Source organism: Mya arenaria, chromosome 3, assembly GCF_026914265.1.
Source record: "Mya arenaria isolate MELC-2E11 chromosome 3, ASM2691426v1".
Classification (NCBI taxonomy): Eukaryota; Metazoa; Mollusca; class Bivalvia; order Myida; family Myidae; genus Mya; species Mya arenaria.
In genome coordinates, this window is record NC_069124.1 from 32654479 (window position 1) to 32667256 (window position 12778).

The window sequence follows — 12778 nt, forward strand, 5'->3', positions numbered from 1 at the left end:
AACGGGATTATTCCTCATAAACAAATTCCACTTCCGCTTCCTTTTCAGCCTCGAATTTGCAACATGGCGCAGGGAAAAAATAAACGGCTCACTAAGGGAGGAAAGAAGGGTGCAAAGAAGAAGATGTATGTCTATTTATCATTATAAATACAAACTAGAATCAATAAGTAATATATTTTCATTGCTATATATGCAGATGTCAAAATCTTTGCCTTGATATAAGTGGATTTAAGATGACAAGGGTAATGACATTTTTCTGAAATAGTGTTGTCTGTTAGCCGGGTTTCTGTTCGACGGACACAAACATTACTATTGTTGCCAATTAAGAATCCTCATAAGACTTATTTACATTGTTTGCACGCAGTTTCACAATGATAATAAATTCTTAAATAGAAAATATCATTCTCGGATTTGACAGCCATTTGTTTGGGAACGGATTTTTATCGCTCGTCAAACTAACTTGCATGAGTATTAATTACTACTTGTCCGTATCATATAATGTCATAACATTGATTTCATTAACTTTATTTAATTTCCATTATATTTCAGTGTTGACCCTTTCACCAAGAAGGACTGGTATGATGTGAAGGCTCCTTCCATGTTCAATATTCGCCAGATTGGCAAGACACTGGTCACCAGGACCCAAGGAACTAGTATGCATTTATAATTTTTATTTTAATATTAACCAATAGCAGGGTTGGAGTTTTTAGTTGAAGTCATGGGAACTGTCATGTTTTTTTTTTATTTTGAATGTAAATTTTATTAGTGAAACCGGCAATATCTAGAACAAAAGGAGATAACTTATTAGGCCTTGTGTACCAAGAAGAATAAAAAGGCAAAGTTTGAAGCTATCCTAGAGGATGCATTATGAAAAAAAATGCTCCTGGTGAACAAAGCACAAAATGCTTTTTCTTTTCTTGTGAATTAAGCCTGATCTGACCGGACAGCATTGCCATAAATAGCAATATTGTCTGTTAAGGCAAGCTTTACCAGCCCTTATGATAATTCACATCAGTATTATATGTACCAGTATAATGAAAATCTGGAATTATGGCGTCTGAAACATAAAATGATTTTGTCACTGTGGAATGTTTTGCATTCTTTTACAGGGATTGCTTCTGATGGTCTGAAGGGTCGTGTGTTTGAGGTCTCTCTAGCTGATCTCCAGAACGACGAGATCACCTTCAGGAAGTTCAAACTGATCGCCGAGGATGTTCAGGCACGCAACGTTCTCACCAACTTCCACGGCATGGACTTGACCCGTGACAAGCTTTGCTCCATGGTGAAGAAGTGGCAGTCTCTCATTGAGGCTCACGTAGATGTGAAGACCACTGATGGATTCCTTCTCCGCATGTTCGCTATTGGATTCACAAAGAAGAAGCCCTACCAGGTTAAGAAGACCTGCTATGCCCAGCATGCACAGGTGAGTGAAACATATATGTAGGTTTTAACTTCCCAATGACAGTTAACTTAAAAATCATGATTGAACATTGGTCTATTGATATATTTAAAAGATGTGACTGTTAAATGTCCTGCATTTCACATTTATATCAAGATAATCTAGTAATTGTAAGGACTGGGTGTTCGAAGTTTTTTTACAGACAAGATATAACTTCACTTGTCAAACACATCACAAGTAACATTAATGTTATCTTTTGCTTTTAAGCATCCCAAATCTCAGATTTAATAAAATCAAAATGAACCATTATAATGGCCTTTTCAGCAAAAAAAGGGGACATGGTCTGACCTTTTCAGTTTGGATATGTGTAATGTTTAAAATTGGGAAAAGTTAAAGATTAGAACCAACATAATACGGCTGTCATACGGGAATCGGGCTGGGGAATTCAGCGTAATGTTAACTAAACTTTAAACTGAATTTTGTGAGTTGACAAACAAAGCAAAATATTTAAATGCATATTTATGTAATTAACATGTATCAAAACACAGTTAATAATAAATTGAAATCTTTATTTACATTTGACCTGCCATTATTTTTTTCAAATTTTAACTTTTTTCAAATTATCTATTGAGAGGTATTTTGACCAAAATGTTTTATAGAAAGTCTATTCCTTGGCTTGGAGATTCGGGCCTTATATTGACCCCAAAATTTGTCTTAAGACGGTCATGCATTACAGTCATTGAAATTAGACTTTGGGTGAACAAGCCCGAATTCTGACACTAGTGCTTGTCATCGACATTCTTAACAAGCCCTGCTATATAAAGTCAACAATTTGGGCAAACCCGGAAAGCATATTACCATTGCAGGGCTTGTGAGCTGGTGCTAATTCCAACCGATGGCATAAACACAAACAACAATTGCATGATATAAAACAACAAAACTCTTAAACATGTTTTTTCAATCAGGGTGTTACTGAAATCTGACCTGCTTAAGACTGTGTAAAAGATCTGATAATGCTGACTGATGTTACAATCCTTTGCACCTTCAATGTTGTATTTCAGATCAAAACGATCCGCAAGAAGATGGTGGACATCATCACCAGGGAGGTCTCCTCCAACGACATGAAGGAAGTCGTCAACAAACTGTAAGTTGGGCCTTGTTGGCAGTTAAATTTCACAGAACTTTTATTCAGAGAATCTGTAAATAAAACTAATTGTTTGAATAAGGTTAACATGATGTGTGAGCAAACATTTCACAAGAATACAATACTTTTAATAACATGATGATGTACATCATAAACTGACATATTATACATAGCAGAGAACTGAAAGCAAGATTACCAGTGTCCATGATTCACATTTTATTGTTGCTTGCATATAGCATGCCAGACAATAGGGGGGATCATGTTGTCTGATGTCTATGTCCACTCACTTACTTGAGCATTTGTTTTCCAATCTTTACCAAACTTGGTTACATAGTGTTTTGGCAAAATAACTTCACGGGAGTTTAATCAACAGCTAGACACAATATTAACACCACAGCAATGCCTCTTAAATTGTCAAAGTTTTACCAAATTTACATTATCCATCTCTTACTTCAGCATTCCTTATCCAATCTTGGCGACAATTTATTGGTGTAATATTCAGTTGTGAAATCCCTTTAACTGCTCTTGAGCATATGCTATCCTAACTAGAACTGGTTGAAATGTTAAAGAATTAACAGCCAGAATCCTTTTTGAGTTATGGCTCTTAAATTGTCTTAATTTACATTAATAATTAAATTTTAGCTGTTTTACTTTCAATTTTCAATGTTTACTTTTCAATTTTTAATGCATTTCTTAAAATCTGTGAGGAATGTATGCAGTTATTGTTGGATTAATACTATTTTTAGCGAATGTTATTTTTTAGCGAATGTTATAATAAAAGGTATGAATGAAAATCTCTGCATTCCCTCTGGCGCGCAAAATATTTCTGCTATTTAATTCGACAGGCAACATATCCCAAACTGCATTATTCTGGTTTTGATGAAGGTAAACACAATAAATTATTCGAGGGTTTTCCATTTCTATTGCAGTATCCCCGACAGTATCGGAAAGGATATTGAGAAGGCATGCCAGGGGATCTACCCACTCCACGACGTATACATCCGTAAGGTCAAGGTCCTGAAGAAGCCAAAGTTTGACTGTAAGTATCATGAAACCTAACCAGTGGTTTAACTTGAGGGACAATGATGCTGTCATTGAATAAGAAATTTAAAGATGAGATGGTGGTAAGGGTGTGGAAATGATAAGCCTTGTGTGGAAATAAGGCCTGTAGTACCCCATTTATTATACAACATGGTTCATACGAGTCTGGGAAACAGGTAAACATGTAAAGATTTGTACATTGCCTACCCAACTTTGCCTCCCAACCCAAAAAGAAGACATTGTTGGCTTGCATATAGATAAATTTTACAGTCTATTTACAAAATATTGATCGCTATGAACTGTCTCTGGATCTCCTTGAAATGTGCATGAGAATTGCTTTTCTGTTGTTTTTGGAGAGAAAAATAGATTGACTTAGCCTTGTTGTTCATGTTTTCAATGGCATTTAGCATGTCATGAACAGCATAGGGCATCATTACATATTTTGTTTATCGAGAAAACAGACAATTGTTTACATTTGTGCGAAGTGCTCTTTGTTTTAAACTGTGATAGATTTTCATCACATCTAAAACACAGAGTCATGTTAAATTGCAATATATTTTAACTAATTTCTCTCTTTTTAGTGGGCAAATTGATGGAGATGCATGGTGAGGGTGGCAGCAAGACCATTGTCACAGAGACCGGCGAGAAGATCGAACGAACGGACAACTTCGAGCCACCTGTGCTTGACTCTGTATAGACTCTTACATTACCTGTGATGAGGCAAAGAAAATAAAGAGAAAAATCTTCATATTGTGGTTTGAATTCATTACATGTAGCTGCGAGTGTCATTGAAATAGGCTGTTTAGACATGGTACTTGATCTAACTTCTTAAACAGCTGTCACAAGGTGTATTGTGCATGTCACGATGTATCCCAAGTTCCCAAAACTCGAGTTCTTAAAAAAACGGACCAAATATGGGATTGGGTGTTGGTTTGATAGGCTAATATCAATCTTTATACTCAGTAAGGTGAAGGTCAAGTTAAAGGGCTGTCTGACTCATGGCTGGCCTCCTAAATGGTCATAAAATGACTTACGCTTGAAGATTGTGAATAAATGTGATTGGAATCGAGCTATATTTTAATACTATGCCGGTAGATACGGCATTGGATGTAGTGATATGATATCACGTTAGAACTGAATTATGATGTAAAGGAACTTGCAGAACTAAAAACGTACACTATTTCGCGCAAGGATACAGTGAAATGTCAATGATTTCAATTGCCACCAAATACTACACAACTTAAAGTGTATTGTTCTGACTGCCTTGGTAGGGCTACTTGGACTGATCAATTTCATTTTATAAGTTTCGGCTTATATAAGCACATAGTTTGTGTTGTCCCTCCCTAAATCTTCAATCCATGCCATGATGGAAGGATTCTGAAATTACAGTCATAAGTTGTTTGTCTTGGTGCTGGTAATGTGCTGTGCTGCCAAATTGAAGGCTCTAATACAATTTTTTAAGTTTAAGAAGTCCTTTGCATTTCTTACAAATACCAGGGCAAGGTTTCGGAAGATGTTAGGATGGTATAAACAGTGTCGCGTTACGTTTGTGGCCTTTATTTTGATAGAAGCCCTCTGCCAATCCAGGTCTAAGCATTATACATTTATTATGTAACTGAACTAATGTTCCCTGCATGAAGCTGATGCGAACAACGCATCTGCTAGCAATGGATGTCCTATATGGATTTAAACAGTATAACTAAACACTGATCGCGGCATTGTAAAAAAAAACATGGACATTTGAATAATGGTTTCTTTTAATGAAAAACTGCGTTGATAGTAAATGGTTACACAAAGTAAAGACAAATCTTTCAAAGTTTGGACTTTGTGCAAAGATTTCACTAGACTGTTGACTGTGACCTTTGATCAATTGACGCCCACTTGAAATATGGAATATTAAAGGTTCATGGTCCTATTTCAACCCCTTTTTGTGATATTTATTTTTCAGTAGACTGTTGACCGTATTCATCACCTTCATTCAGTGACCTCACAAACTAAAGTGGTCTTCTACGGTTCAAGTGCAACCTACCACTGACGTTTCATGGTCCTAGGTCAAACGTAATTGTGTTGACGAAGTTTCCATAAAACTCGGACAATGAACTTGACTTGCCATTGTTTTGTGGACAATACTTAATTTTCATATTGTCTTTTCACCATCAGAAATAATGACATATTTCGTTTGGGCATATATTAAACAATTATTGTTTATTTTCTCGATGAAATATCAAAGACCATTCAACGATACTTCTCATTTCGGCTCAGTCACCGATATTGGTTAGGGGGGATCACTGCGTAGGAGTCATACCATTGTATAGTAGTATGTGACCGTCAACAAATGTCTATTGTGACGTCACGCCGGAAGTGACTTCATGTATCCAGCGGCAAATCTCCCTAGTTACTTTATTGTGACAACGGATGCAAGACTTGTTTTCAAGCTCTTATATATTTTATCACGAATTTAAGCTTCAAGAAGCAACACGTATTGCAAAAAGGTATTTCTTTATGAAAACAATGTTAAACTCTCATAAAGCTTTTTATTTTATGGAGCTCTGTAACAAAAAAAACGCCTTTAATTAAACTGTTTATGCCCATCCAGTGGAAATCTTTCCCCACCCTCTCAATTTCAACCACTGATCAGCCAGTGAATGTAGAATGATTGTAGGTTGTAAACGATTACAAAATCATCTGAAATAGGCTCAACAATCGTTTGAATGTTCTTAAATAATACATTAAACATTTTTTAAATTTAATTCCGTAAAAACACACACTGAATATTCTATTTAAATCAGCAGTGATTTCTTTTGGAATCATTTTCACTGCCTGTTTCTTCAAAATTGGGATTTTTTTTCGAGTTTGGGAAAAATACAATAAAATATAAATAATACTTTGTCGACATGGCAGTCATGCTAAAATAGCAAATATACATGTTTTTACTTAAATGCATACATTATCATTTATGCACTATTTTAACCATTTAATCTGTGAGTGTATCCCTTTAAAATAAAATGGATACAAACCATTGGCACTGGATACTGATGATAGTTCATAACCATTACATGGGTCCTAAGCTTTATAGAGCCAGTTTTGTGCACTTTTTACTTAAGAAAAAATGCATACCAAGAATGACCTATTTGAGATTAATGGGGTTATGGGTCCTCATGAAAAATCGGTGCGTACGTGTGGTTAGGAAACGGGAAGATGTTCGATAAGAAGCATCAGCTGTGGTAGTAGGGTGGTGGCCAAGAACAAGAAGCCCGGGTAGCTCCGTCAGTTGAGTGTCGTGTTAGTGTTACATCGGTCGTGGGTTAGAGCCCCACACAGGGCGCATTTTTCATCCCAGGTTTATTTACTAGTGTCAGGAGTAATATGCAAGCTTGTCTGGATCGGTCTGAAAGGTTAATAGAGGAGCCGTGTAGTGTATTTACTGTGTATGTCGGTAAGAACCAGACGCATGACTAGATCTGTCAATACAGCGCTGTGTAAGTGTTAGGTTCGATTCTCAAAACGGGCTTGTTCATCGTTCTTCCAACACCTGGGCCAGGGGCTCATGGTTTTAATGGCTTATAATATAGAGGAAATAGATACATGCTCATGAAGTGAACATTATATGTATAGTACTGACATGTACGCTAGACGTTCAAGTTGTAAGTTTATTTTTTTATTTCATGTTCGAGTCCTTTTCTTGTGTATTTTTTTAAAGGAACTCCATGATGTGGTTTAACTTTCTTATGATCTCCTTAAATGAGAAATAATTTCAGGAGAGTTTCGGGTTTTAAATCTGATTTAAAACAAGTTAAAGTCACCTCATCTTCTTTTTGTATTTTGCTAGTTTCTCAGGTTCTACCAATGCATTTGTGTCTGTTTTGGTTTGTTTATAAATGCGGGTTGGGTGCATCAAGATGGTTCCACAATCCAAAATCTTCCAACAGTAGTTTTTGTTGTTGTCATTGTTATCACAATCATTCGTTTTAATTCATGAATATTATAAACAAATATTGAACTGGTCACTACATGTACCTTTTATAAACTGTTAGCCATCTACTTAGTACATCTTCACTTTTAACCATTACCTTCCCTGTAGCATAATTGCTCAAATGATCATCATTTTCCGGAAATTGTCAAAATCTAGTGTACTATTTATAGATTTATTCGTGCATATATATCTGTCATAGTAACAAACCAAATATCTCATTAAGTTATAACACAGACTGATTAAAAAGTATTAGTGATGATATATATACTAAAGCACAACATCATTAGAATGCTTTGGATACATACGTGCGTTAATAAAGATTTAATTCAATGTGACAAATATATATAACACAGGATAACCCATTTAAGTTATTCAACTTATTTCCAATAGGGTCTTTATGACAAGTATAATTATTTGCCAAGATCTCAGTTCTAAGCTGTTTAAATTAGGTTTACTTATACAAAAATGACATGCATGTACTCTTGACCAGTTAAAGAATGATTAAATGTTTGTGATCGAACTTCTTTTACAGTTATAATGCAACCGATTGTTAAAACCATATGACACTTAAGCATAATATGACAACAATCTTAGAACTGATATGCAAGATTAAATGAATAACAATTAATAAAATAGGAAATCTTCCATTTCTGCACATTTCATACCAACAATGAGATGTGATTTTACTTCTTTTTTTAAAAAAGTATTCTTATTTTTCAATTCTTTTAACTTTATTGGAAGACTGTTCCAGTCCTGAATTGCTTGATAAAAGAAAGTATTTAATATAAAACTGTCAGCCTGTCAGCCGTAAAACAGAATAACATCTTTGGAACGGCCATATATTAAAGACATATTGTTTATTTGTTTAGTAAAAGTTCAAAAACCACTAACGATACTTTTCTTATCGACTGGTTTATAGGGGAGACTACTACGCATGAATCATATCATGTTAAAATTGGTAGTATGGTACCTTCAACAAATATCTATTGTGACGTCACTCCGGAAGTGACTTCATGTCTACAGCAGTAAATCTCCCTAGTTACTGTATTGTGACAACCGATGAAAGACTTGTTTTCAAGCTCTTACACAATTTAACACGAAATATAACTTCAAGAAGCAACACATATTGCAAAAGGGTATTTCTATATGAAACTAATGTTAAACTATCATAAATCATTTGATTTTTGAAGCTCTGAAACAAAAAAAAACGCCTTTGTTTAAAGTATTTATGCCCATCAGTGGAAATCTTTCCCCACCCACTCAAATTCTCAATAATCAATAACTGATTAGCCAATGGCTGTTTCATGATGATATGATGTAAACGATTGAAAAATCATTTGAAATAGGCTCACCAATCATAAGAAATTTCTTAAATCAAACATTGTTTAAATTATTTTTTTGTAAAAAAAACACGCTGATTATTCAATTAAATACTGACGTTTGTTCATCAAATTGTTGCTTGATCAAGTTTGATACCTTAAGACATCGAAAAAGAAATTCGTGTAAAATGACAACAAAATCCTTGTTACATTGATAGTACATACTCTGTACCTATTTACCGTGCAGGACCTTTCAAGGCTTTGCACAAGTGAGTTTAAACTCAGTAAAAGTTAAAATCAGAGCTCTTCAGTAAACAATGATTTAACATTGCTCTATTTTGCCAGGAATAGTGTAAGTAACGCTATTGAAAATTGAATGACTTTAGTATTGGATTTACAAAATTCTGTTAAAATGAGTATCTGTCAGTTGAAATAGGTCTTTGCTCACAAATGAAAGTAAAATGATTCAATTTAAACAATTAAAAAATATGTTCACCATTAAATCTGTTGAGTGCGTCCCTTTATAACAAAATGGATACAAATCATTGGACACCGATGATAGATTATACTAATGAGTCCTAAGCTTTAAATTGCGAGTCCCTAGGCTAGTTTTTGTGAATTTCTAACTTAGAAAATTGCGTCCTAAGGATGAACTGTTTGAGAGTAATGGGCCCTCATGGGAAAAAAGTTATTTTCTTACTTAAGTCATTTTCTTAAGTGAAGTATCTCACTTATCATAAAATATAATGGCTTCATAATACCTGAAATATTTTAAAAATTAAATGAGAATACGCTAGACGTCCAAGTTGTTAGTTTGTGTGTGTGTGTGTGTGTTTTATGTTCGCCTCATTTTCTTGTGTACTTTTATAGGGCACTCCGTGATATGGTTTAAAACTATTTTATGATCTCCTAAACGAGAAACAATTTCAGAAAACAATCTGGATTTAAATCTTAATTTAAAATAAGCCATCGCATCTTATTTTTGTACTCTGTAAGTTTCTCATGTTTTATCAATGCATTTGTGTCTGTATATTTAGCAAACAATGTACTGGTCACTGCCTTGTAGACACTCTTAGCCATCTATTTCGCACACCGTCGATGTTTCCAAAACCTAACCTCTAGCATACCGTATGCATGATGATACGTGTTTTAATTATAATTATTTTTCGTTAATTGTTGAAATCTGGTTTACTATCAGTTAGTCGAAAAACAGAATAACATATTTGGATTGGCCAATCATTAAAGAAATATTGTTTATTTTCTTGATAAAAGTTCAAAAACCACTAAGCGATATTTCTCTTATCAACTCGTTAAGGGAGATTACTGCGTATGGGCAATATCATGTACAAAATTAGTAGTATTTGACCGTCAACAAATATCTATTGTGACGTCACTCCGGAAGTGACTTCATGTATCCAGCAGCGAATCTCCCTAGTTACTTTATTGTGACAACCGATGCAAGACTTGTTTACAAGCGCTTACACATTTTTATACGAAATATAGCTTCTAGACGCAACACATATTTCAAAAAGGTATTGTTTGTATTTAAGTTATCAACGACAATGTCTATGATGAACTTTTATTCAAGAAAACACATGTTTTTAAAGTGATTATGCCCATCCGGAGGAAATCTTTCCCCACCCACTCAATATTAACCAAAATCATGTGTCAAAGTTCAAGTTTCACAGAATAAATAAGTTTCGAGTAAAATGACCAAACGAAAGTCTTGATACGTTGATAAAATATTATTAACAGTTTAAATTAGAACTATCGTGTAATGTAAATAATTATTTGATATTGTGATAGAAATTGCTGTATGTTGCCATGAAAAGCTTTAAGTAATGCTATTGAAAATTAAATGGTTTTAGCTCTGGTTATACACACCGGAACGCAATTACGCTCTGCTCCGTGTACTATAATGTAGTATGAACGTAGTCAAGTATTGGCCGTGGGCGGATCCAGGATTTGACGTTTGAGGGGGGGGGGGGCACTCCGGGTGCACAACTTCATCATCATCATTATTATCTGCACACCACTTTAGCGGTGTTGAAGCACTTTATTAATGTCCGGGAACCCAAACTACACTTTTCCATGTGAATATAGAGGAACGACTATCTGTACATAACTTTCTCTATATAAATTGTATTTTTTAAAGGTATAATTCTTGAAAAAGGCAATCTGAATTAAATTAGCATTGTAACGGTAATCAACGAAAGTGCGATCTGGAAATCGAAAAAAATTGAGAGTCTGTCAAAAGCATTATAGTTTCATGCGCATGACGTGTAACTTTACAACAATTCATTCAGCTGATGCACATATTTAAAAAAAAATGATTCAGGATTCTTTGCGTAGGCCTAAAAAAATTGGTTCGGGTTACCCGACCTTACCTTCGAAAAAGGCGCTAACCCTACCGTTTTTGTTTAGTCAGTTGGTAAAAATAAAATAAAAAATAAGCGTGTGTTTTAACTTTTAATATGTAGTTTAAAACCTGCAAAGCTTTACACAGAATATTATTTTAACATCATTCTCCAATTATGATAATAACGTTCTTACATAAAGCCTCATGAAAAATATAAAAAAAAGCCTACCTACCCTACTTGTTTTTGAAAATGATGTTACCCTAATCAAACCAGTTTTTTTGGCTTTACTACTTGGAATGGTGCAGTTAGGGCGTTGCCAAACAGTTCGCCGTTCTATAAGTGTTGGGCATGCCGCATCGCGTTTTGATTCACCCTGTCCATTACAGTATCCCACAGTCCTACCTTTGAAAATAGATACTTTAAAGAACCTATATCTTCATTAACAAAACAACTATCAGATCTTCTATTTATTTATATTTTGCTGAAAGATGCGCCTTATAATGTTTTGCTTTGAACGATTCTTTGAATGTGTTGTGTAACCGTCTTAATCCTATTAGTAGGTATGATATTAATCTATATCAATTTGTTTTGTTTTTTCTACTTCATCTACAATCACTTCATTATTTTCTATTTTCAGATGGCTACTTCAGTATCATCTACACGTGCTGTGGAGGTTTCAGCCTTCCAGCCCATCACATTCGCTGCAGAGGTTCTGCAGCAGTTTGACCCTCTAGGTCAAACCGACCAATTATCCGCTACCAATTTGGCGAGTGATTTTTCAGACAGATGTGCTGTCCAAGATGTATTTAAGGATGTCTGCTTTGCTCAGGCCTCGAGCCAGAGTAACATTTTGCAAATGGAGGATTTACTTCTGTCACCATCTGAGGGTGTCTCCTTCGCTGCTTTTGAGGCTGCAAAGCCGTCAGTGTCTGTCACACCAAGTCTGCACTCTGTTGATGTTGTTGTCCCCGGCGCACGGGAAGTCGTGTACATTCCAAGACCGAACGTCTTTACAGCAAACATGGACGTGTAAGTTGTTCTAAGAAATGACAAGTCATTCATATGTTTTATATTTAATACTTCTTATATATTTAAAAATCATGATACGGAACGTCTGTTATAAATTTATTAAACACCAAAAAACTTCACAATTCAAATGTGTTTGAGTTACAAAATGCAGCAACATTATTGCAGATATACATTAATAACCCTTCTGTTAATGGGTTTCATATACTTAAATTATATTTTAGAATACAAGTATGTGTGAATATATTTCGTTAATTCTTCAGCTTCAACGATCTGAGGACGTTCAGCAAGCTTACAGGTTACATACCGACCTCCCAAGTGACCAGACTGACAACAAAGTTGCCGAAAATCATCACCCAAGGTATTAAGACTTTGTTTTCTACAAGTTATTGTTTGTCCTTTGCTGTGGATACCATTACAATTGCAGTTTGTTTTATCGTTTCAATGTCATTATTTTCATTTGTACAGCTACTAGTATTTTAATCAACTAAACATTTTATAGTATACTTTGTGCTT

The 12778-nt window shown here is 34.8% G+C and overlaps 1 protein-coding gene across 1 annotated transcript; it reads left to right on the top strand.

The window, feature by feature from the left end:
* Positions 1-4332, top strand: LOC128226744 (40S ribosomal protein S3a-like). The gene is made up of 6 exons (XM_052936769.1): positions 1-125; positions 550-653; positions 1110-1423; positions 2461-2543; positions 3473-3582; positions 4166-4332. Exons 1-6 carry the CDS (start codon positions 64-66, stop codon positions 4279-4281), a joined length of 789 nt encoding a protein of 262 aa, XP_052792729.1. The 5' UTR covers positions 1-63; the 3' UTR covers positions 4282-4332.
* The last annotated feature ends 8446 nt before the right edge of the window (positions 4333-12778 follow it).

What these genes read in the sequence shown, in the direction of transcription:
- LOC128226744 (XM_052936769.1), top strand. Translation starts at nt 64, where the DNA reads ATGGCGCAGGGAAAAAATAAACGGCTCACTAAGGGAGGAAAGAAGGGT. An exon ending in CACCAGGACCCAAGGAACTA is followed by an intron (nt 654 to 1,109) that starts GTATGCATTTAT and finishes ATTCTTTTACAG; the next exon opens with GGATTGCTTCTGATGGTCTG. An exon ending in AAGGAAGTCGTCAACAAACT is followed by an intron (nt 2,544 to 3,472) that starts GTAAGTTGGGCC and finishes TTTCTATTGCAG; the next exon opens with TATCCCCGACAGTATCGGAA.